At 38.5% G+C, this 26,005-nt stretch overlaps 1 protein-coding gene and 1 long non-coding RNA gene across 16 annotated transcripts in view; one reads left to right on the top strand and one right to left on the bottom strand.

Annotated features, from left to right (window-relative positions):
* Positions 1-26,005, bottom strand: part of LOC117002402 — a 59,667-nt gene that overhangs the window by 24,645 nt on the left and 9,017 nt on the right. The window lies entirely within an intron of this gene.
* Positions 1-26,005, top strand: part of CACNA1D (calcium voltage-gated channel subunit alpha1 D) — a 171,158-nt gene that overhangs the window by 138,975 nt on the left and 6,178 nt on the right. For 14 of the 15 annotated variants that reach the window (XM_033071448.1, XM_033071451.1, XM_033071458.1 and 11 more), the window contains 13 exons: positions 362-427; positions 837-928; positions 2,109-2,268; positions 3,473-3,600; positions 3,768-3,864; positions 4,983-5,085; positions 6,147-6,248; positions 10,966-11,096; positions 20,737-20,853; positions 22,373-22,737; positions 23,027-23,053; positions 23,939-24,088; positions 25,084-25,247. In XM_033071448.1, coding sequence (XP_032927339.1) covers positions 362-427; positions 837-928; positions 2,109-2,268; positions 3,473-3,600; positions 3,768-3,864; positions 4,983-5,085; positions 6,147-6,248; positions 10,966-11,096; positions 20,737-20,853; positions 22,373-22,737; positions 23,027-23,053; positions 23,939-24,088; positions 25,084-25,247 — 1,702 coding nt within the window. The remainder of the gene's footprint in view (positions 1-361; positions 428-836; positions 929-2,108; positions 2,269-3,472; positions 3,601-3,767; positions 3,865-4,982; positions 5,086-6,146; positions 6,249-10,965; positions 11,097-20,736; positions 20,854-22,372; positions 22,738-23,026; positions 23,054-23,938; positions 24,089-25,083; positions 25,248-26,005) is intronic. The other variant, XM_033071454.1, reaches the window with a different exon arrangement.

Genomic DNA, 26,005 nt, shown 5'->3' with positions numbered 1-26,005 from the left:
ATAAGTGAAATAGGTACTTGGATCATTGCTCCTGAGACTGAATGTGAAGTCAATGATACTCTGTAATTGTCTAGAATGAAGTATCTTTGTGTTGTCAGAGTCAGTAATGAAAATATAATTAAAAACACTAAAGATGATCCTTCCTTCTGTATTGCTGGCAGAAGTATTTTAAAGTGCAATGAAGCTGGTATTCACTGCATGCAGCAAAGCATTAAGAGTGACAGTTAATAACATTTTAAGCACTTGCATAGGAAGAAAAACCTTGCAAAAGTCAGTGTTGAACAGAGAAATTACTTTTGCAAATAGAAATAGAAATGATGGTGTGAGATTATTAAAAGACAATGCACCTGTCCCTTTCTAGGCTCTGCCTTACGTTGCCCTTCTGATAGCCATGCTGTTCTTCATCTATGCTGTCATTGGAATGCAGGTAATTAGAGAATTTTTTAGCACTAAACAGCAGTACAGATTTATCTGAGACTTGTTTCTTAAGATGCTTTTAGAAGCATTCCTTCCATAGTGATGCTATGTATAAGGCAGAGCTTTCAGAGTAATGGAAAAATCTTTATTTGGCTCTGATTTTCTTGATCAGGAAATTCCAAAAGACACAAGAGAAGAACTTGGTGTGCTGGGGTTTTTTTGGGTTTTTTTGGTTTTTTTTTTCCCTTGTATATGTGGTATATTTACTTCACTTATATGACTATCATGAAAAATCTGAAGTGTAATGAAAGTGTTTTTGTGAAATTTCATGCATCCTGAAGGAAGTTTAGATTGCAAGGCCTACAGCCTGTGAGGGCACAGGTCACTGGAACAAGAGCCAAAATTCTGGTTTATTGTAGGTATTTGGAAAAGTGGCCATGAGGGACAACAATCAAATAAACAGAAACAACAATTTTCAGACTTTTCCCCAAGCTGTGCTTCTTCTCTTCAGGTGAGTAAACCTTAATTCTCACTCAGTGCATCCCATTTCACTGATCTGTGCAAAAAGTGCAAAATGTGTTTGCAAGTGAGAATCAGTTCATCTCAACAAGCCCCTCCTGTTTGTGGCTGAGTGTCCTTTGGCACAGCAGGGTTCTAATGAGGAGATGCAGACCTAACCTCGTGACAGCTCTTGTGAAAATCCTCCTTTGGGCAGCAGCTGGCTCCAGGCAGTGCCCAAACCCACTCAGCCCAGATATCAGTGTGTCTGAGCATTGGGAAACTGCAAAAGACTCTGCCACTACTGCTATCTTTGGCAGTGCAACTTGTGTGGTAATTTGAAGAAATGAAAAGTTACTGCAAACATAAGGAATTAAACTGCTCTTTACATTTGCTCAAGGGGGTGTAACTTGGAAAAGGGAAATACCAGATGAGCCTTAGGAGAAATTTCCTGATGGTGAAGGTGGGCTAAATCTTCATAGTGGGGCAGGATTATGGGATTTCCATCACTGGAGAATTTAAGAAGGAGGCAAATGTTTGCCAAGAGTGCTTGGGACAGGGATACCTCTGAAGGTGACAACCTTGGGCAGTCTCTTGCCTGAGATTCACCTGGCTGGAAAAACTGGCAGGACATTTCTTATCTGGCACCAAGGCATCACCCACTGAGATCTAAGTCTTTGACAATGAACACAGCTAAAGATGTCATAACTATGTAATTGTCTTTTAAAATTTTTAAATTGTGGGACTGTACACAGGCTTTATGGAACTATGGAAAAAATGCATTAGTAGAAATGAGACAGGCATTTCTTCAACCACAGAGGAAAGTTCATCTTTTACAAATATGTACTTTGGAATTTTATGACAGATTTTCATGCACAACACTGCTTTTGTACACAGTAACTCCACTGCAATAAGTATTTAACTTGTAAATCACAGTTTGGGGTTACAGTTTTTACATGCAAGCCTCAGTGCATTAGTCTACCATATAAAATGTGTCTGCAATGTCAGATTATGCTTGTCAGTTCTAAAACTTACTCTGCACTTTAATTAGTTCCTGTTGTGAAATGTTCATAGCCTGCCTTCACATTCGTGCTTGCCCAGTTTCCAATATTTTCTCAGAATGCAACAAATTAATACATTTTTAATCTATCTTGATCAAATAATGCTGAATTTCTCTTTGTGGTGTTATAAAGGTGTGCAACTGGAGAAGCCTGGCAGGAAATCATGCTGGCGTGTTTGCCTGGAAAGCGCTGTGATCCAGAATCCGATTATAATCCTGGGGAAGAGTACACATGTGGAAGCAATTTTGCCATCATTTATTTTATCAGTTTTTACATGCTCTGTGCATTTTTGGTGAGTTCAGCTTGTGCTTATTAACAGCAATGAGATTTGACATTTTGACTTTCTTCTGAATGAAGAGCAGCGAGTTGAGAGAAAGACTGTGAAGATCCCATATCCAAAATATTTTGGCTATGTTCTGTTTTTCCTATATTTTCTACCAATTTTTTCCAGTGAGAGTGGTGAAACACTGGTACAAGTTGCCCAGAGGGGTGGTAGATGACCCCCATCCCTGGGAATATCCCAAGTTAGGCTGGACAGAGCCCTGAGCAGCCTGTTCCAGCTGAGGATGTCCTTGCTTATTGCAGGGAATTGGTGTAGGTGACCTTTAGAAGTCCTTACCAACCCAAACTATTCTATGATTCCAAATTCCCATGTGTGAGGTTTTCTTCTGATTGCACACGTGTGCAGGGTGGTTGGCTGCACATTTGAAAGTGAGTTAGCAGTGTTTTCATAGCTGTTATGTCATGCATTTCTCAATGGTACCATTAAATATTCATTAATAATGGAGCTGCAATTCCTGTGACTGAATAGTAATGCTGTTTGTTTTGTTTAAACTTAGCAGAATTTGGATTTGTGCCTTTACAAGTGTCCTCACATGTGGCACATGAGAAGTGAACAATAGCCTTTCACCCTAATCTGTGGCAGAAATGGATTATTTGATCTGAAATAATTATTGAAATATGTTTTTCCTCATTGCAGGTGCCTGATATAAGCTGACTGATACTATTGTGTTGTATTATTCACAGTAATTGTTTCCTTGCAAAAGGAGAGTGGTCCAACAAAATTCTGTGAACTGATGTAAACGTGTTCTGTTGCTCTGTATCACCTTCTGTGTTAACAAAATGTATTGTCATGAAATTGAATCCTATTCCTGAGATGCACACTGTGTCATAATGTCTGTATTGGATCCATTCTTCAGTTTGATGTAGTGGGCTCTGGTAAATCAAGGAAGAGAAAATGGATTGTAGCTTATGTCAAAAACATTGAGTACCCTAAAATAGAGCCATGTTCTTGTCATGTCATTATTTGATAACCTTCCAGTTAGTTAAATGCAAATGTTTTCAGTGGTATTTGATGATATTTGCCAAAAACTATTGATTTACTTCAGTTCTTTAGCTGCTACATATTGAAGTCATAAAAATTCAAAATAATCAAGGAAGATTGTTCTGAATTACTTTTTATTTTTCTTTTTTTTTTTTTCTTTTTTTTTTTTTAGATTATAAACTTATTTGTGGCTGTCATTATGGATAATTTTGATTATTTGACACGTGACTGGTCTATTCTGGGCCCCCATCATTTGGATGAATTCAAGAGAATATGGTCAGAATATGACCCTGAAGCAAAGTAAGTTAAATCATTTCTCTGATATAATTTGTTTGGTAAAAACAATACAAGCACAACAGGATGTATTCTTTGGGATGTTTGTTAACTGGTGTGTGTTGGTTCTAGGGGGAGGATAAAGCACCAGAACTTTTTTGGGATGTTTGTTGACTGGTGTGTGTTGGTTCTAGGGGGAGGATAAAGCACCTCGATGTGGTGACGTTGCTCAGACGGATTCAGCCACCACTTGGTTTTGGCAAGTTGTGCCCTCACCGAGTGGCCTGCAAGGTGGGTTTCACCTGATTTTGTCTGACTGCAAGATGATAAACCAGGCTGGAGTGAATAACAGTGTGTAGCAGTGTGTACAGCAAATGAGAAGACAGGAACTTAATGGGAATTTAAAATGTTATAGAATCTGTTATGCAAAATGTGCAATTTATAGTATTTTAATGTAAAAGTTGAAAAGCAATACAAAGAAGCTGAATGATTGTTGCATGATTTGATAACTTCAGAAGTACAGATATTGAGATTTTAGCAATTTCATTAGGAATAAGATCAAACCTGTTAATTGAAGGATTGTTACAACAGTACTGTCATTTGGATTAATTGTAAATCTGTTTTATAAATAGGTAAAGTTGACATGTAAACCTCTGGGCTGGAATTCAATGTCACAAGGCATACTTAAAGCAAACCTCTATCCATCTATAGGCTAGCATCAATTATTCATTGAGTAATGCTTTTAAACTAGAATAGAAGAAAATCTAAATCGGGCATTAGGAAAAGAGGTTGATAGATGAGTCTGTGTGCTTTTGGCAGCCAGGGTCACAGCAGTGCTGCTCTAGAAGGAGAGCTCTGCTGTAGGGATGGGATGACCCAAAGAAGAAAGTCCTTTTCACAGCAGGTCAGTGTAGCTGGCATAAGAGACTCACAACATCACTGAAGTTACCTGAGGAATGAATGGGCTGAGACAGTTCAGACCTGGTGCTCTGGTTCTTTATGGAGCCTGAGGAACCCCTGGGAAACCTGGGACACAGCTGCACCTGGAGGGCTTGCCCTCAAATAACTGCTCTTGTCCTTTGTACTGGCACAGTGTGACTCTGTCAAAAACTGGGCTTCAGTGTTTGAAAGCTAGCTCATTAAATAACTGAAGAAATCTTCTGTACAGTTTTAACTTGTGTGTGAGCACACATGTGATTAATATCAAAAAGAAGCAATATTGTTCTTTATTACTGCATATTATACACAGCTAGGATGGAAAACTCCACTTTGTTGTGAAGAACTTACATAATTTATATTCCTCCCAGTAATACTGTTCTTTGAATATATCAGCTTTAAAAAAATTAACATTACAGGACTTTTTTCAAAGAAAGCAGCATCAAACTTTGTTTTCCTTTTCTCATTTTCAGAGGTTAGTAGCCATGAATATGCCACTAAACAGTGATGGGACCGTCATGTTCAATGCTACTTTATTTGCTTTGGTTAGGACTGCCCTAAAGATAAAAACAGAAGGTAAGGTTCTTCACTGAAAAGCCTTTACTGCCCTTGTCAGAAAGCACAGTGAGGAAAAGCTACAATTTATTTCTTTTGTTGGATGTGAGTAGGCTGCCCTGGTCTCACTGGATCTGGTTTGCTCTTGGTTCATGGATGAATTCACTGTTTCTAGGAATGATTTGCTAGAAAACAGAAGTAGAGGAATAGTGGGGCCCAGAGCTAGATACCTCAGAAATTATTCTGTTTTCATCTGGTAAAAATGCAGCACTGGTATAGAAGGAGTTCTACTGCAAGAAATGAATGAATTTCCCCTCCTGCCCCAAACAAGGTGCTCCTTCCTCACAACCTTTTAGCAGTGCCTTGGATCCCACTGTGCTGCAACTGCAACTTCTGCACGCTTGAAAGCAACAATTCCAGTCTGGTCGAGGCCAGTTCTGATGGGTTGAATAGATTTATCTCATTTACATTAAAGAGGGAAAGGTTTTTAAAGACAGTGGGATGTTTCAAAGATCTTTCTATTTTTACAAATGTTTCAAAATTTTTTTGCCATCATTTACTGCATTTGGTTCTGTTTCTCCTGCTGTTATCAGGAGAATTTTGATTCCACTGGCGAAAACAAACTTAGATTAAGGCTCCTCAGGCATTGCTGTGTGAGCAATGCAAGAGATGAAAAACTGCTCAGTTGTTTGAACTTTCAAGCCTGTACCACTGAGTAATTACTGTGATTAAGTAAATAAAGGCTCAGCTTTGGTTCAAGGAGGAAGTGGCTTGTAAAGAAAAGGTCATCACTTTCTGGACAATTTAAGCAGGAGTGAGACAGTGAGGCCAAGTTCTGGAAGTCATCTTTGACCTCTGCAGTGCTCCAGAGCTGGATTTGAAAGCACCAGGAATTCACTGTCTTATGCCCTTTTTTCTGTTTGGTTATGGCATTTTCTGCTACATCACATAGCATGGGTTTGCTCCAAAGGATCTCTGTCACAGTCTTTAATTGTATACAGCTGATTAATATCCAAAGATCATTCACTGCAGTTGGCTGAACCATAATTGCCATCCTCTGTTTTGTTATTTCCTTGCCACAGGTAACCTGGAGCAAGCCAATGAAGAACTTAGAGCAGTCATAAAAAAAATATGGAAGAAAACAAGCATGAAATTACTTGACCAAGTTGTTCCTCCTGCTGGCGGTCAGTCTGATAAACTCTGCCATGTGCTGGTCTCTGTGCATGTTGGTCTTTCTAGAGTGCCAGGAACCAAAGAAATAAAACTGCTAAATTTTGCACTCATAATGTGATTTATGGACAACAAACTATAGCAAAATAAATATTGAGACAGTTATATCCTATTGCAATAGACAATACATAGAGGACTGAGAAGTGAACCTTGGATCAAAACTAGAGAGAGAGAGGAAAATGTTATGCTTGAAAAAAATACCTTATTAGACCTAAGTATAGTCTTGATTTCAAATCATTCAGCAAAATAAACTAGCTTCATTTCAATGCATTCAGCAAAACACCATGTTTTGTACTATGCTACATTATAGCTTATTTGCTTGTATATGTTGAATACTTCTGGGAGGAAAAAAAAATTGCCAGCTTAATTTTTTTGCTAAATTAATAAAACAAGAAGCTAAATTATCTCAGTTACACTAGTTTAAACCAAAGCCATTCCACAGATGATGGAATGCTTCAATTTTATGCCTATAAGACTGAGATATGAATGTGGCCCATTTAAATAAATATCTAAATTCTAATGACACTGAATATTTGTGAGAACTACAAGGCACATTTATGAAACGTTCTTACATGCTGTAAAATGACATGTCAATCTTTCTTTGTAAATATATATATCCTGATATATATATATTTAGCCTTTTCAATATATACATTTTTATTAATATGCTGTAGTGTAGGTTTAGGTTGACTGTTTTTTACTTGCTTTTTCAAGTTTTAAAGGTGCAGGATCTCTCACTGTCACTCATGCCAAGGGTCCATTTATCCAGACATCCAGTCCTCAGACTGGAATCCCCTGGTGTTCCTTGTGGTTTATTGTACCTTCCCAGCATTCTGGCAGCTCCCAGCACTGCCCAGACTCAGCCCCTGGCAGGGGATGCTCAGTGCCAGGAGGAGAGCACTGCCTGCACTGCTCTTGGCATCACCCACGAGCAGCAGCAGCAGCTCTGTGCCAGGAGCAGCCCCTAAATAATAGTGGGGATGAAGCCAAAAATCTGGCTAACCTGGCTCTCCAAAGGGGAATTGATACTGCACATTTAAAACAACTTTTGTGTTCTACTCTGTTGTTTTTAGCCTTACACCTAAGTGCTTGCATGGCATAGATGAATCGCTTTGTTATTGTTGTAACTATGTGCTTGAGCTTTTTCTGCAGCCTCTGTTCCTTTCAACTATGAGTCTTTCCGAATATTCTGAAGCAATTCTGTTTTAGGGTGGTGGCATGGAATTAGTGTTGCCTCTTGCCAACTTTATTCCCCTACATTTTTATTGAAATGGAGACGCATGCTTCAGAATAGCGAGCTCTGCCTGCCTAAATCAATCTGACAAAGAACCTGTACAGATTACATTCCTGGAACTAATCTCACGTAGTAATTCACTCTTAACTTTAGCTTCATTCCATTGCTGAGTATAAGCTGTGTATTTCTTTTCAGCTATACTAAAATTCATTGCTAATGTTTATTCTGCAAATGTAGCTCTTCAGTGTAGCTGGAAGGCTGAAAACCTGGATGTGCTCAATTGGTAGCGAATAGGATGGCTTTGGCAACCCAGTATAAATGGGAAAGTGTTGGGAAGTCCTGCAGATTTATGAATTTTCAATTCCAGTTTACCTTGTTCCTCTGTGGACTTTGCTATGATTTACTTGAAATTTGAAAATATTGTAAACCACCTAGAAAAAAGGAGGAATACAGCTATTTTACATTCATATGCCATAAGAGTGTAAAATAGCTTAGTGTACAGTAGAAATTAGTTTTGATGTTTAATACTCAATGGAAAATTGTCTATGAATTAGCACCAGTGACAGCTGATAACAATTTTACAAGAGATGGAAAATTCTTTTCAATATAAATCAGCAAAATATTCAAACTCAATATGTTCAAATCACTTGCACTTAAAATTATTGAAAGGTGCAATTTATAGTAGTTTGCTCCAGTATTACTTGTGCTGATATTACTGAATGCTGGATACTTTGTGTGTCATGGCTATGTCTCCAGGGGCACTTATATAAGAGCTGATGAAAATAATCCATATAGCAGGGGGCTTTCCCCCCTTGGATTATGAATAGATGACTAGAGTGAAACAGTTAATTCTTGGGTATTGATTAAATAACTTATTATAACTCATGGAACTGTTAATAGTTAGCAACACATTTTCAGTACAGAAAGGTGAAACTGCTTTGCAAAAACACAGAATGTCAGATAAATGTCTGAGGAATGAATGAGACTAGAGAGCAAGAGAAATAAAACTCACTAAGGACTCACCTGTATATCTAAATTTCCCAGTCTCCACGTGCAAATCCATTTAATCCTGCCTAGTACCTTTTGCCTCTTCCAAGAGCTCCGTTTTGAAATTATTCCTATTGCCATCACTAATTGTAATTAGTGGTTTGATTTGTCTGTTCTGTGATCAGTTATGCTTAGCTGCCTTCCTATACCTGTCTCTATCTGGCTATATGTGTGTTACTCAGAAAACAGAGTCCAGGCTGGCTCCCCTTGGCCAGGCATCAGTTGCTGTGTGCTCGTGTCTGCAGTGTGCCTGGCTGTGCCTGTGACACACCAGCACCATGGGGACACAGACTGGCACACACAGTCCAGCCAACGGGCACTGTGTTTGTCTGCTGTGCTTATGAAAAACTGGGGCATGCCCAGAGTGATCAACGAGGGCCCTTCATTTCTGCATCCTGGTGTTTCACAGGTGTCATCTCAGGCACAGTCAGTGTGGTGCAGTGTCACAGCCTGACGTGGGACCTGCTCTGGGCAGTGTTTGTTCTATTGAGTCTGTCACTTCTGTGTGCTTGTTCTTTCTGGGAGCCATATGCTAACTCACTTCCTTCAAAGTGCTGTTCAAATACTTGAAATGAAATAGTGTGGAGGATGGGGAAAGGCTTCTCTGGGGAGTTAAACCAGAGCCATGTTGCAGATCTAAACTAGGGAAGGCAAGTTTATATTACATGATGTGTAAGAGGACTCATCCTAATACAATTAGTCTCCTGAAGAGCTGCAAAGGAAGATTACAGGGGAACATCAAAGCGAATGTTCACAATAAGTTTATTAGTCAGATTCATGGAGTCAGTGAAAAGCTTTTTATTGCTGAGATGGAATCCATAGGCTGGTGAGCTTTTCTTGTGAGCTGTTCCTGGTATTTCCTGCTGGTTCCTTCTTTCCTAGCAGGAACTCTGACCCTTGAGGAGTTGTCAGAGTTTGGCAGAGCAGGCTCTTTACTATGCTAAGATATTTCCTGCAACAGACTAGTCTCCCAACCGCTATCTTCTGAAGCAATTGTTATAACTATTTTTGTTTCAATATATTTAAAGACAAACTGCTGAGAGAAGAAATACTGGGTGCATTTTCATTGTAGTTAAAGCCTGTTTTGTTTGTTCCCATGCATACAGCCTATTTCAGACAGTAAAATGAGAGGAGCTGATTTTGCATGGTAGAGGTTTCATTTTGAGATAAATTTTATCAGAGAGGTAAAAATGGATTTAAAAAGTATTGTCCATGAAATGGATTCCTCACCCTCTTTGATGAGAGCAGGTCACTAAAAGAAGAAAGTCAATTTAAATTAGAGGTAAAAATAGTACTACAAATACTGTCCTTAGTGAGATACATTTTCACATATTATTGATAAGATACATGGACACTCTCCTTTAATCCTTTAATCCTTTAAAAAACCCCTATAATTTCTAACAGAGATGTATTAAAATATGTCTGGGCTTGTTAGATTTTCATGCTCAGTCAAGTCATGACTGGACAGAATAACAGTTGATGCCCTAAACCACACCAGCCCCTCTTTATGAGCAGCAGGAGCCTGAAATCCTGTTGCCAAAATCTACCTCTGGATACTGAACAACATGGGGAGATTGAACAGTACAGCAGGAAGGGAAATGGAACTTCATGACAGATAACTCTAGGGGAAAAAAGTGTGTGACAACAAAAGCAATGTTTTTGAATAGAAAACTATTTCTAGTTTTCTGGCAAGCATTAGTCACTGAGATCAAACTTGCCCAGCTGAATGATTCAATGGACTCATAACCAGCCCCCTTCATTCTCAACCTGCCATGAGCAGGTGATTTTGGTGTCCTCACAAGGCACCTGCCTTTGGAAACTTTCTGATTTGGATTTTGTTCACAACAGTGACTCTGTAAAAATGCTACATTTTACTGCCCTGGCTGTTTGCCTATTGTTTGAACTACACTAAATTCACTGATGGAAGTTATTTTTATTCCTTTCAGTATGGCAGGACTGACACAATACATACACTGACAAGAAAATTTACTTCAGCAGTGACAAAAAAAGGCAGAGTCACTCTTATGAACATCAGTGTATTTGAGACATAGTAGATTTTATTTAATCTATTTATTCCAAGTAACTAAAGCCAGTACTTCAGCTTCTACGTATATAAAACCATATTTATGGTTTTGGTAGAAACTTACTTAGAAGACTATGAGTCTTGGTAAAGTATTGTATTTTCTCTTTTATTAGGATGAGTTCACTTAACTGACTGAACCAAACCTGCTTGCTGTAACATTGCTTTTGAGCCCCTTACAGGCTCCATTGTTGTAAGCTGGCAGCATATAGTACCTGTTGCACCCATTTCCCCCCAAATCAGATGTGAGTGTGCAGGCTATTGATAAATGTGCTGACTTGGGAGAGATCTGTCTGGTCTGTTCATTTAGATGATGAGGTAACCGTGGGGAAGTTCTATGCCACCTTCCTGATACAGGACTACTTTAGGAAATTCAAGAAACGCAAAGAACAAGGACTGGTGGGGAAATATCCTGCGAAGAACTCCACGATTGCTCTGCAGGTGATTTTTTTATGTTTTTAACTAACCTTTTTGTGAGCTTACTTGTAATAGCAGGTAGATGAATGTTGATGATTGTGCAATGCTGCCAGGATTTTATTTAGCTGGGAACTTTTGGCCCTTATTCATCAGAAAAGTAAAAGCTAATCCTGCTATTCTGTCTATAACAAGGTAAGTGCAAAAACTTATTCTCTATGGATTACTCAAACAGTAGCAATAGTTATGAAGTTTCTTAGCAAGCCTAGCAGATAAATCACAGTCTAAAGTTACTGATTGGATATTGGATAAATAAAGCTCTATAATTTATGTTCTTTGTTTTGCGTTAACTGTTCAATTTCTTGCATACCTAAAAGCTAATTCTCAGGGAACTTCCTACTGTGCATTATCTCTCAGTGAAATGGTTTTTATACAGTATCATTTTTCTTAATTCTCATTTTTCTTTTTCTTTTCCACTTATGATATGGTGAAGTATCTTCCTATTTTATTATTTGCAAATTCTGAATTTTGCATCCATTAATTTCTTTAATAGGAAGTATTAACATACTGCATTAATGTCACACATTTCTGTCTATCTTTTAAAACAAGCTATCACATGGAAACCAGGACAATAGATTTGGCCTTCTGTCTCTCAACAGGCCTGCAGCAAGCAGTCCATAGAGTACATGTGATCTAAAGAGCAAATTCTGACAACTTCTTTCCACTGGTACCTTTGTAGAATGAACTTTGAAACAGGCAAATGGAAAGCTGTTCTCAAATAATTCCAGACATCATACACTGCACTGTTTTTATTGGATTGGGACTTTGTGAATTTCAATTAATGATTAGCAGTTTGCTACAAACTATAAATATATTTGTTTCTGAGAGATTTTTATTCTGATGCCAAAATTTAGGAATATGTTTTGAAAATCCCTTTCTAAAAGAGAACTATGTTAACTTGATTCAGATACTGTTTGTTAAAACCCTGTTGGTTTGTACTTCAGTTTAGCAAAACGAACTTTGCTGTGCTAAGTGGATAATTTGTTTAATTCCCATTTCCTAAGAATGTCTCTGCTGGCAGGTCTGACTCCCATTGTGTTCCAAATCACCACAAGCACAAGAGATGCAGCAAGCAGGGAAAGATTCACCTCAAGCCTTACTGTGTATTTGTGCCAGGGCTGCATGAACTGTATTTGTGTACAAGGAAGAAGAGAAAATTATTGATAATGGAACTGATAAAAAGGCTGTGAACAGTTCAGAGGGCAGTGAAAGATGCTGGATTTTCAGGAAGGACTTTTCAGACTTCTTCACTGCAGAAGCATTTGAGCATAAGTTGGTTTTGAGCCTCAGTATTACAGGTTTCCACTTGTGTTTTTGAAGTTGCACAGATAGCAATGCAGAGAGAACCAGAGTTCTCAAATGTGAGTCTGCTCTCTTGTTTATTAGCAGATTCTGCTTCCTGTTCAATGACAAAGAGGGCAAGAAAAACGGAAAGACTCAGCTCTTCCTCTCTTCTTAAGCAAATATTTTTCAATTAAAAAAAAGAAGACCATGCATCTCTACTAGAAATCTGCAAAGGCCTATGGGATTTGAGGCATGGAACTTTTTTTCTGATTAAAACAATGCTCCCATGGTATTAAAATGAGCCAGGCCAGTAAATGGGAAGATTATTGCTTTCTCTTTCCCCACCTTCCTCTTTTCTGCTTTTGTCTTTCTAACAAATCAGTAGGAACTCAATTTGATTGACCAAATAAAAATGGAAATACTGTTTCAAAGAGACCTGAAACCTGTGGTTGGGAAAAAAAAAAGCCCAGTCCAGCATATACATGAATAATATAATTTTAAACTGGAAGCTACAGCATGTCAAATTCAAAGTTGTAATGCTGTGTTTGTTAGAATAATTACTTAAATGAGGATACAGCTTTAAAACAGAGCTGGATATCTTGCTAAAAGAGATATTCTACTCCAACAAGGAATTGATTTTTTGTGATCAATGACCCTAAGAATAGTCCTGTGGGATGTGCTATAGGGGGTTTAGTACAGATGATCACAGAGAATCTTTTTGGCCTTACAATGTATAAAAATTTGGTGTCACAATTTTCAGCTTCTTTGTTCCAGGCTTTGTCCAAAGCTTAAATGCTTGTAAAACTTCAAAGTTTTCAAAAGCCTTTGCTCTTATCAACCATTTTTGGCAGCATAATTCATGGGTATATGACCCAGCTTGTGTCTCAACTTCAGAAATTTTGTTAGATGATCCATGAAAACCTTGTAACTATGAAAATATTATTTCAGTCCTTGGAGAGCTGTAAAATCCTTAAGTAAACCAGCAGATAAAAGTAACATCACCTGTTCCAATTTGTGTTAAAAGTCATATGAGGCATAAATGCTCTTGTACTTTTGCTGATACCTGTGACTTTCTCTGGGGATGAATGAACTAGTTAATCAGTGAACATGGTTCCTAAGGATCTAATAAACCCTGCATTATCTAGCCTGGCTTTCCTATCTCCTATCTCTTGCAAGAGAGGAAGAAAACAACCTGCTATCAAGATTTACAGTCCCTTCCTAACCTTTATAATCCTGCTGATACTCACAGCTGGCCATGTCACACTTCCCTGCCTTCAGGGAGTAAACAGCTCCTCTGAGACAGAAGGCTCCTTGTGGCAGAATCCTTTGTTTTTAATTCAGAGGATAACTGTTGGGGAAAAAAAAAAAAAAAAAGGATGTAACCATTTTCCCTGTTCTATGAGACTGAAACAATCTTTTCTAAAACAGATAATTTCTTTGCCCTCTTTTATTCCTGGTGCTCAGGAGGCTGGGTTTTTTACAATTACTTCATTCAGTACTTTTGAAGATACTGAAGGGAAACCCTGTAACTACCAAATGGCCTAAGACCCTGTTTTTCTAAGGGAATTACCTTTTTTTTGGTTTCAACTATTCCTTTAGTTGTAACCTAGGATATTAAATTGAATGCCTTGCTTTTAGCTAAAACTTTTAAAAACATGTACTTCTTATGCTGCTGTCTGATAGAATGACTTGTACTAACAGACAGAAAAATGATGTGGAATAATTTAAGAACTTCTACATGCAAGACAAAACTGCAAAAAAAAATCTCCACAATATTACAACTAGAGTTCAAAGTCCTAAAAAGTCATGTTTTCAGCAAGAAAAGCACTTCCAGAAAAAGTGTAGTATGAAAGACAGGGAACCATCCACACTGTCTTTAGGTATCTGAAGAGAATTGGTAACAGAGTAAAACTCTGTGAGCTCAGAAAATCCAGTGAGGCTTTCTGGAGGCCTACAGTAGTTGTTGAAATAAGTTCTGTTTCACCAGGTGTGGGAATAAATCTTCCCTTGGAAGCCACATTACCTAGCTAAAGATCCAGTCTGTAGGCTCAGGAAGGCAGAGTGACCAAGGAGCATGTGTAAAAACAGTTCTTAGAAGATGTTATCTTCAGAGAGACACCCAGAGCATTTAATTCCAGGATGAATGAACTCTAGAATATACAGAATAGGGTTTTTTGTCATTAAGACTTAGGCTTTTTAACACATGAAACTGAAATTTGCATCCTTTGCCTGAGTTTTGTTTGGTTATATGAACCCAAAACTTGTGAACTGTGTCCCAAGAATGTCCCTGGCAGCCCCCTCATGTTTAGGGGCCAGAACCTCCACCCAACCCAATAAAGGAAGCAGCTGACACTGGATTTGAGATGTGTCTGGTGCAAGAGAAGAAACAATGGAGGTTTGGGTTGAGTTAGAAAATTAGAGCAGAGCTCCCTGCAGAACTAGATTTGCTTTGGTATGCCAGAGCATGCAGCAGGGAGGAATTCCTCTTCTTACTCACAGTAACTTCACTGGGGGTGATTTTTATTCTGCAGAGCTCAGACTTTCCTCAAGGGTGTAGCTTTTGCTGTTAGCCCAACCCAGGCTGCTGTCTGGGTACGTGTCAAAGAGGAGGCAGCAGCCTGGGAAGTGAAGAGGGAATGATTTTCTATCTGCTCATGCTGTTAATTCAAGGAAGCCTTTCTGCCATGAACTTTCAAATTTCTGCTCACTCAGAAAAGGACACTTCAAATGACAACCAGCAGCAGCTTGTTTGACCTTGCCTATTGTCACCAAAACCATCTTCAGAGCTGCAATAACAACATCCCTTGGAACCCCCCAGTTTGTCTTCTGCAGACCCAGGGGAATTCACACCCTTATGAAGGCAGGAGAGCAAGAGGCTCTGAAAGGATGGGTGGCCAGTTGGAATCAGCTGTTTGTGCCATTTCTGTGGTGTTCACACGCTCTGGGGCCACCAACAAGAATGGTTTCCATTGCCTTTCTTGTGCTTGACTGATACTCATGCAGTGACAACAAATATGTTTTCTGGGTCAGAAAGAGATGCCTTTGTATAATGATGGAAACTTATATTGAGCCAAACAGTGGTCACATTGCTGTAAAATAGCTGTTAAGTGAAGCATGAACAATTTAAATTACTTTCATCTAGCACAGACAGGGAATTAACTAATTCTACACTATTTTTCCTATGGAAAACACCTACTGTAAACTATGTAACTTATCTGTATTTCATATTTATTTATGTGTAGCCCTCTTTGTTAATACATACAAAAGTTAAAAGATATTTTCTTTCACATCCCAGGCACATAAAAGCACTGATTTATTGACCTGAGCCTGATTTTGGAAACGTGTTTCAGATCAAACCTAATTATGCTTTTTTCTCTCTGCAAATGCATTAACCCTTCTGTGAATGATAACAGAAAAAAGAACAAGCCAAACCCTCTGGTAGGCGTCAGCTGAGGGGTTAATTTGCTGCTCAAGTTCCATTTAATTGTGCTCCCATGTTCATGTGGTGCTCACAGAAGGGCTCAGCTCTGGTAGCCTGGGCTGGCTGAGAGCTCAGAGCTCTTGTGCAGCTGCAGCTCAGCACTGGGAGCCAGGATGGAGAACTCTGGGCAATCAAGGCTTGACTACTATGTCTCTTATGTCCACTGCTATAGTGTAGGTTATTCAGCTATTTTTCTGCATGCTTATTTCCTTTTAAAGTAGTTCTGTCATTGTATTCTGTTCATATTAACCTCAGTTTATTTTTGTTTAAAAGTGTCAGTGTAGCTCTGAGGTTTTTTACTTTTTGTAGGTTTTTTTTGCTGTAAAATAAGCAAACAGTAAAAACATGTTCTTTACCTATAAACCTAATAGTTTACAGGAATGTTTTTAGAGTCATAGGCTTTCAGGATTGTGAGATTCTGAAAACCTAAGGATTTAGAATTAATGTTTGTGCCATTTTTCTAGTTCTAGTGAGTTTATATAGTAATATACATCAATATATATAATTGTTCTAAAATCTGTGAAGTAAAGCTTGCCATTGTATTCGAGTTCCTGGTATCACTCTAAGATGTCTCAAAAGAGGGACCACTGGGTATTTTACTGACTGGAAATAGTGTAGGTGACAATGATATTGTTTAAATAAGGGTATTGTGTTTGCTCTCCTTGAACTAAACTTAAACTGCATCTATATGTAGGTTGGACCATACCTTAAAATGGCTGTGGACTGAGTTTAGGAACAGGGAAAATGATTTTTTGTAGTGCCAGTATTTATAAACATTTGAAATTTTTTCTGAAAGTCATGACTGGAGTCTTGCATTATACACAGATTTCTTAATATAAGACATATATTTAAGATGGTGTTACTCTTTTATGCATACTGTAGATTTGGGAAGTTGATTTAAAATCTGTTTGGCATTTGTTAAAAGTAGTCTTTTCAAAATGTTTACATGTTTAACTTCCAAATGTTTCAATGTTTTGGTGTGAGGTGCCTTTCAAGCCTCTTAAGGCATATCTCAAATAACCTGTCTAGGGGTACAGTTTTTGGTCACATATCTTTTCTCCTACATTTCTGTTATTTCTGCTTTTGAAAACACATCTCTATCATCTCAGTGGTGTGTCAGAGACAGGGACATCAGTCATTGTCTCTGGAGATGCTGTTTAGGACCCAGCACTGGTGTATCAGTGCCTTGTGGATCCAGAAAACATTGCAGGTGCTGTTGTGCCTCCAGAGCACAGCTGCACAGAATTACCATGTTCATCTGAAGTCATTCTGGGCATTTAGGGGAAAGCCTAATTAAAGACATGCTTGGGTTTCTCATGTAATTATGTTGTTCAGCACTCTGTGTGTCACTGCTTTGCAAAATAACCTTTGGACTGATGCTTCTCGTCTTTCACCTAGAAGGAAAAAAGATGAAGCAAGGAAGGAACCAAAAATTAAATTTTGGATAAACCATATATCCTAACAAAAAATAACTTCTTTTGCAAACTCCTAGTGAAATCTGTAGAACAGAGTTAGAGCCATGGTCAAGGACTGTGAGGAAGTAATTCCTGTATAACACTCAAATTTGACTTTATTTAGAAGTCATTATAACATAATGCTTCAGGTATGTGGCACATCTTGAATCTCTTTATGGAATAAAAGTCTTAAGAAGTTCTACACAGGGTAATAACCACCTCCTAAAACTTTAGCAGTCTTAGTGAAAACTAAACAAGCACACCTCTGGCAAGGGTAGACAATTCACCATCCAGGCTCTCTTTTGTGAAAAGCTCCATCTGCTCAGCTTTTGTTTTTATCTCTGATTTAAATGTAGAACTTTTTAGAACCTCACGAATGGAGCACATGGAGTGCTCCCACTGCTCTCTTGTGAGTTATGTTGTCACCAGGGCTCTTGCTGGGTAGACTGAAATGTGCAGTGTTGTGTAGGGAGTGTGTGTCTGAAGGACCCTTCTTCCCTGTAAGCTAAAGAAGGGATGTGGGGAAGGCTGGTTTGATATTCCTGTGTGTGCTCTTTTGTTTAAGAGATCTTTGGTTTTGAAGCACTTGAAGGTAAAGTCAAATATTTGATCAGTCCATGCAACCTCTTCAGTCTTCATGGAAGACACTCAGTGTGGTTCAAAGAAGGGATTTTCCTACTGACATAAAAGTACCAATTCCTTTGTTTTTATGTCAGTCCCACTTTAGTGGTAGCTGACTGATCTAATGAAGAATTGTCTTATCAGTAAAGGCTCAGCATGAGCATTTGTATCATTATGTGGTGCTGCCCATCATAAAATGTTTCTTATATTTCTTAGAATGCTGTTGGATTGCAGCAGGTAAAATGAGACAGTAAGTGGGAGCACTCATTTTAAGGAGAGAGTTCACGAAATTGTTGTAGGTAATTCATTAGGGCAAATAAATTGAGGAATATTTCAATCCTGCAGACTGGTGTTGCTTGAGAACTCCAATGCTGGCTGTGAGTGAATAAATCTGCTGGGCCTAGTGTAACAAACATTTACCTTTGCATGTGGTGATCTAGGTTTCTTCCACTGCTGACTGCAAGAGGTCTGTTACTTGGAAATGAGTATAACTGGAGAGAGATGAGATGAGATGATAAAGGCTGCCTGCTTTCTCTTGAGTAAAGGAGGGGTAATTCACCAAGAAGTAAGCCAGAAGGCACTTGGAAATGTAATCAAAATTAAATTACTATTCAGTGTGTTGCTGTCAAACACGTGGCTTTTCTCAGTTCCAGGCGTATATTTGTGGGGCTTTGTCCCAATTTGGCAGATGGGAGGATGAGCTAGTAGATTTTGTCGGAGTTAAATTTTGTCTGGTGCTGCTGACAGTGCTGTGTTCACAGAAGGGCTCAGCTCGAAGGCAGCCTGGGCTGGCTGAAAACTCAGAGCTTTAGTGCAGCTGTGGAGCAGCAACTCAGCCAGAGCTGAGAGATGTCCCCTTGAGCATGAATAACTCTGGACAATCAAGACTTTGCTGTGTCTCAGTGCTGTATTGGAGGTGTATTCAGGTTTTTTCCTGGATGCTAATTTCCTTATTTTAGCAGTTTTCAGATTATATTCTGTTTATTTTCATGTTAAAGTGCCAGTTGAGGTTTTTTTTGTTCTTTTTAGTCCTCTTTGCTCTAAAGTCAGCAGGCAGTGAGTATGAAATGCAAGTGGCTCTTCTAGCTAATAGCCAAATAATCAAATTATAATAGCAGTCCTCTAGTAAATAAATACTGCCTTTGTCTCTGCTAAATAAATAGAAGCTTCTGCTTTTCCACTTTAAAGTGTTAATTTTGCTTCCCTTTAGCACCTTTCAAAATGATGACATTAGCAACATTGCTGAGGTTTTGATTATGCAATTAGCATAAGAAGTGGGTGAAAGCCCAATGTATTCATGAAATGAGTATTGTATATTAACTCACTAGTAAATGATTTTTAGAGCCTTGTTCAATTATAGCATGACTCTCAAAGTTCATCCCTGAGGAAGGAAATTGAATTGCCAAATAGATGTAGATAATGTGATTAGTCAAGCACCTTTTTCAGGAAGGGAAATACTGGGGTGAGTGAAACCTGAAGTGGAGCCTGTAGTAAATCTGTACCATTAAGGTTCAAAGTTTTTGGTTTGTCCCTTTCCAGGTTCTGATTGCCCACACTGCATAAATGCCATTTTTCTCCTCAGCAAAGCAGCTGTTCCTGCTTTGAGCAGAAGTTTTTGAGTGTGCTCCTAGGAATGTGTGAGGAAAGAGCATGAATGAGACCAAGCCACATTTGGGGTCCTCCAGGGTGTCTCAGCTCCTTCTGCAGCTCTGAAACACACAAAGTTCTCTCCACATCCCTGTGCTACCCCAGGGCAAGGAGCATGCAGTGCCAATGTAGTGCTGGGACAGCCCTCACATATCCTTCAAAAGTGCTGAAAAATAATAAATCAGGTTTTTAGATCGTAATCAAAAGCTGAGCAAAGTGCTGTGCAAGATTTTTAGTAGTGTAGGTGTAGTGGTAGTAAAGCTTTAAACACATCTTTAAACAAATCTTGCATTTCTTCTGGACCTGAGGAGATAAAAGAAGTTGCTGGGAAATACTGAGATTGTGTTTCTTGCTTTGGGCCATAACAACCAGAGTTAAATCAGGAAAAATCTCCTTTTTGAAGTAAGGTCCGTACAAAGCACTGAGCTCTTGGCGTGGGGTATGACATCTCATCTCTCTCCTCCCCGATGTGCAGATCTGTCCTGGACAGTTCCAGCACTATCCCTCTTCCTGAATGTTCCTTGTGGTAGCAAACTTGAGAGGAATATGAACCAATGTTCACTGATCCTCTGCTGCTGCTGTACCTCAATGGTTTTCTGTCCTGAGCTAAAGCTTTAAACCGAATATCTGCAAATCATATGTGCAGTGCAGATGAGCTGGAATTATTTCACTGCTTTCTTTTCCATCTGAGCTCTGCTAAAATTGCTGTTGCTATAGCAAAGATCTCCTTGTGTTTCCTTTGTTGACACAGGCTGCAAACATGTTTTGAACATTAAATATACATCTCATTGAAATGCATTTTATTGTATTTCTTGCTGATTGCTTATACCTTTTAATAAGATTGATTTTTCTTCTATAGGAGTCCATAAACCAGTGGTGTTTTAGTCAGTACCTACACTGTGCTAATAAAGACAGGATCACCTCAGTACTACCAGGGTGGTACTGGAATATATAAACCTTTTATTAATACCAGTAAAGGAACTTACAGCAGGATGCATCCTCTATGGGTGTCAGGATACAAAACCTGTTAATTGTCCTTTAAAATAAATTTAACACCTGTAATTAAAGAGAGAAGAAGGATTTGCATTCCTAATGTATTATGGTATTGTCATTGATTTAGGCAGGACTAAGGACACTTCATGATATCGGCCCAGAAATACGCCGAGCTATATCCTGTGACTTGCAAGATGATGAACCAGAGGAAAACAATCCAGAGGAGGAGGAAGAAGTATATAAAGTAATGTCAGAACACAACCATGTGAATTGTTTTCTGTATAATATGAGAGTAAAGAATGACCTTATCCTTGAATATGAAATGATATAATAATAGTAATACTTTTAAACCCCTCAAATTAGAAAAAATAAATATTTTGTAAATAAGTATATTTTATGTATAAATATATTAAAAAATGGTAGTATCAGGACACTTGCATTTCTTCATAAATTTAGGAAGCAGTTCCTGCAGGGTGATTCTCCTGCCCCTAATTCTTTCTCATTAATTCTTATTTTTTCTTAAGCAAATCCTATCAAAAGGTATGAACCTTGCCTTCTCAAATTTTGATAGTGGCAAGATTGAGATTGGTTTTAACCTCTGCACAGGTAGATAGGAAGAAGAGAATGAAAGTCTATGCAAGCAAACCCCCAAAAACATGGAGCCATGTATTTTAAAATGAACGCATGGGGTTACATAGAGGTCAACTAATTATAAATGTCATTTCCAATCCCATGAGGGATATCAATAAGAATCAATCAGAAAAAAGATTAGGTTTCCTCTTTATGCTCTTTAGTCCTAAATGGTGAACACGAAAATTTGGTGTTATAACCAGAGGCAGTCTGCAAACCATTTGTCAGCCAGCAAGAAAACTTATTTTTTCCCCAGCATTTCAGAAGAAGCAGGTGTAAAATCATGCTTCTGCAGGAATTCCTGCAGCAGCCCCATAGCTGCTACTGTCCTTTGCAAAAAGGAGGATGTGGTACTGGAGACAGTGCCTCAGCTGCCACCAGTAGATGCATTTCTCTGCCAACCATCATTACCTCCTGTCTTCTCTAGATTGAGCTGCAACTCAGACTGCTGTCATCCAGGACCCAGACCTGGCTAGACAGGGAGGCTCCCTAACCTGGGTCAGGTGTCCAAGAGAGCTGCATGTCACAGTCATTACTTAGCACCTCATCCTCTCTTCCACCATCCATTACACTCCCAGGGCTGACAAACAGAAACTCCTCTTTCTTGTACCTCTGTGAGAAGAAAGAATGGGAGCACTGGAGCTGAATGTTCCCTTCCTGGGATTTGCTTGCAAGCTGTTGCATGGCACTCCATCCTGTCTGAGTGACACCTGCTGCAAACCCATGCTCTGGGACAGCAGGAGAGAACTCCACCAAAGCCTTCCCAAAAATGAAGCAAACACGTCTCTTTGTGAGGAAGCTGGTGCATGTTCATGTTTGGGAATCTAGGTTTCTCCTGCCTAATAAAATGTGGAGAAAGCTGGATATGTCACTTTTAGTTGTGTGGAAAAGAATAATGATCACAGCATACTGTTGATTTGACTCTGAAATACAATATTGTCATCACCACAATCACATCTCTGTCACTTCAGGAGATCCCATCTGAAGCATCATAAAATTAGAAAGAAAAATCACAGGTTACTTGAATTGCTACTTTTCTATGCATGTAGGAGAGAAAAATACGTTGTCACTGTCAAGAGTATGTTCTGTTCAGGTATCTGATATAATTTTTTCTTTCTCTTCCCCTAAAACAGAGGAATGGTGCCCTCTTTGGCAACCACATAAACCACATTAGCAGTGACAGACGGGATTCATTTCAGCAAATCAACACCACGCACCGTCCCTTACACGTCCAGCGGCCTTCAATCCCCTCTGCCAGCGACACCGAGAAAAACATCTATCACCAGGCAGGAAACTCTGTGTACCACAACCACCACCATCACAACTCGCTAGGGAAGCACGTCCCAAACTCAACCAATGCCAATCTCAATAATGCCAACGTGTCCAAAGTCCACGGGAAGCACACAAGTTTTGGGAATCGTGAGCACAGAGCTGAGAACAGTTTCCGTTCGCACTCCAGGACTGAGCACGAGAAGCGTAGGAGGCCCAGCAGTAGGAGGTAAACTTAAATATGGCTTTGTTTGTAAATAGATTTATAAATATAGGAAACTGGAGCTAAGTGAAATTAATTTGAATCTTAATTTCTGTTGCCTGCTGATGGATGAGCTGTATTTAGAATCTGGCTCTGATGAATGGGAAATGCATGAAGCTTTGTTAGGGTTTGAAAGCAGCAGTTTTCTTTAAAGTGAAATCATTAGTTACAGCTCAGACATTGTAATCACCAAAGAATTTCTCTAAATGACTTGTTCTTAAATTATTTTTCTCATTTTCATGGCCTACCTGGATAGAACGCGCTACTATGAAACATATATTAGGTGAGTTGATGTTGTTCTGATATAATTGAAGAGGATAGGGAGTTTTTCTTCTTTTTTTTTTTTCTTATTCTTTCATGTTTCTTTTTAAAACTAACTGTATAACAATGCATATGCTCGGTAACTTAAATAACAATTTTTAAGTCAATTTTTTTACTGTCTATTCTGAAAAGACAAACTTTTGGTAAAGTTCAAAATTGTTCAAGCCCTTTTAAAAGTCCAGGCAGGTTTCTGCTGTTTTCAATAGGCTAAAGATCACAGCTGATTGTAGCCCTTGTTAAAAATTGACTTGCCAAGACTGGAAAAACCACTGGTGTTAGCTTTGATAATTGTTAATGTGTACAGTCCCTTTTATAGGGGACCCAAAAGCTTTCCTGGAATTTCCTTAGAATATTTTCTAAGACATTTTTAAAAATACAGAATCTATTGTTTTAATTGAAGTGAATTGGTAAATGGATGCTCAGTGATGATATTAATGTCTAGATTTGCATTTCAGATTTCCTTTTGAATACTTCAGTGAGAATTTCTTAATATTTGAGCCATTTGGCAAACTTCAGGCATTGGGGAGAGGCCGTGTTTTTCCAAATGACAATGTGTATCATGTAAAAATGTCTTGAATGTATTTGATTTCACTGAGCATCCTTTTATTGTTTTCCTGTTGAACCACAAGGAAATAAAGAAAGGCCATCTTTAAGAAACAGATAGATCATTTATGTTCTGAACTGCCCTGCTCTGCACTGCTGTAACACCTTGTGCTGAACTAGAGAGTTGTTAGTGCTTGTCTTTTTCTTTTCCTCTTTGAAGCACATTAAAAGAACTGGTTATAAAATTAACAATGTATAATTGATGTAAAGAGAAAAAGAAGTGCTGTTTGGTTGCTGCTTTCAGATCTGACTCTGGTGAGGGGCGCCGACCCACCATTCGCCGGGAAGAACACGAGGTCCAAGACTATTGCAATGATGATCATTATTTGGCAGAGCAGGACTATTACAGTGGAGAAGAATATTATGAAGATGACAGTATGTTGTCAGGAAACAGGTGAGGATGTTTGTTAAATAAAATGTTGTTAAATTAAAATATTTGTTAAAAATATGGTATGCAAAAATATTTCAGTATTTTAAGTACATAGATGTAAAGACTTCGCTAAGTACACTCACGCTGCAAATTCTCTAATGAACTTAATACTCCACAACTGCTGAAATGGGAAATGATCAGTAGGAAAGAAGAGTATTTCAAAGATGGAATGTTTCCCTTCTACTGAATACATTCAGTAGAATCTCAAAAATAATCTCCATTTCTGTCCATTTTTTAAAATTTTCAAGTACAGCCCTGAAGTAGATGAATTCATTGTCATTTTATTGTGGATCCATGGGTGCATATGCTCAAGTGCCAGGCATGCTTTATTCTTCCTCCTTCTCCTGCTGTATGCAGTACAGTCACCAGCTGAACTCTGGCCAGATCAGCACCCTAATCTGCATCCTGTTGGTTTGCATAAAAACTGAGATTTGCATGAAAGCTAAATTGTCTAAATTCTCAGGTCAATAATTTTTTTGTATGATAGCATCAAGTAACACCCTTCCAAGATCTGATTTTAAACATGAGAATATCCAGAATATAAGAGGCTTAAATGCATTCTGAGCTTCTATGCTCCGGCACCTTACCAATGGTTCTCAAGAGAACATGGCAGGAGTTGAGGAGAGTGTTTATTTTATTTTGTTTTTTTAAGCAGTGTGTGACTGAGATCTTACATTTTTGCCTGTACTGTTAAGAGTACATTCATTGAAAGTACAATATGATTAAAAATTTAACCTTAGAATTGATTGTGTAAATGTACTAGTACAAAAATATATACCCTTTCTCAAAATCCTGCAGAAACTGGATTTTAAATCTGAGTTGTGCAATTATAGAATGCAGTGTTTAATTATCTTGCTGGAGAAAGAGTAGACTTGAAAATCTTTTAGAAGGAAACTAATTTTGTGACTCTTTACAAAAACTCACTGAAAGACTATTTTCTTTACTGTTTTTTAATGCAGGCATAGATATGATTACCACTGTAGATATCACTGCCATGACTCAGATTTTGAGAGACCAAAAGGTTACCATCACCCACATGGCTTTTTTGAGGAAGATGATTCACAGATCTGTTATGATACAAAAAGATCTCCAAGGAGACGGCTGCTACCTCCAACACCACCACGTAAGTACATTAAGGACAATTTGTTTGCAAATCTGAAATAAGCAAAATGCATTCAGACAGATTCCACTTTAAAAAGGCTTTTTTAAAAAACTTGGATTTTAAGCATCTTATTTCAGATTGACATTGGTACTTTATTCTGCTATTTCAGGAACAATGCTTAAAATTCTGTTCCTTCTGAGGGAGATGTTTCAAAGTAGAATTGACATTTCCAGCAGATGTTTTTTCCTTTAATTTTCTTTAATTTTCATTTCTTCTCTTCCTTATATCTATCCTTTGGTTTTTCCTTATCTCAAGAACAATATTGCCTTATCTGCATTTCTACAAGATGTCATGCTTCTTATCTTGCAATTCGGTTTTTGCGTGTTCCAGGCCATACTGCAGAGATTAGCAGTGCTAATCCTCTGGTGAAACTAGGCACAGACTCAGCATTCCTGGGTTTGGTCTTTGACCTCTGACACTTCACAGAGAGGAAGTACTTGGGGTGAAACTAGAAGTGCAAAACCAACCTCTTTTTAAGGCTTTTTCTTGTCTCAAGTGTATTGAGATAATTTTATATCTGAGGTACAGTCTCAGACTGTTTAAAGCTACAGAAAACTGTGGTAAAAGGCAGCAGCAAAATATATTTTTCTATAACAAAAGTAGCATTCTCTAGCAATACTGCCAGCACTGGATCCACACCTGAGGCACTCAGCTCCTTAAGACAAGACTGGCAATGCTCTCTGCTGTTTGGCTTTCTGCCCTGAAGGGGCACGGGGCAG

Source organism: Catharus ustulatus, chromosome 13 (assembly GCF_009819885.2).
Source record: "Catharus ustulatus isolate bCatUst1 chromosome 13, bCatUst1.pri.v2, whole genome shotgun sequence".
Classification (NCBI taxonomy): Eukaryota; Metazoa; Chordata; class Aves; order Passeriformes; family Turdidae; genus Catharus; species Catharus ustulatus.
The sequence above is the reverse complement of the archived record's forward strand: the minus strand, read 5'-3'. Positions and strand labels throughout refer to the sequence as shown.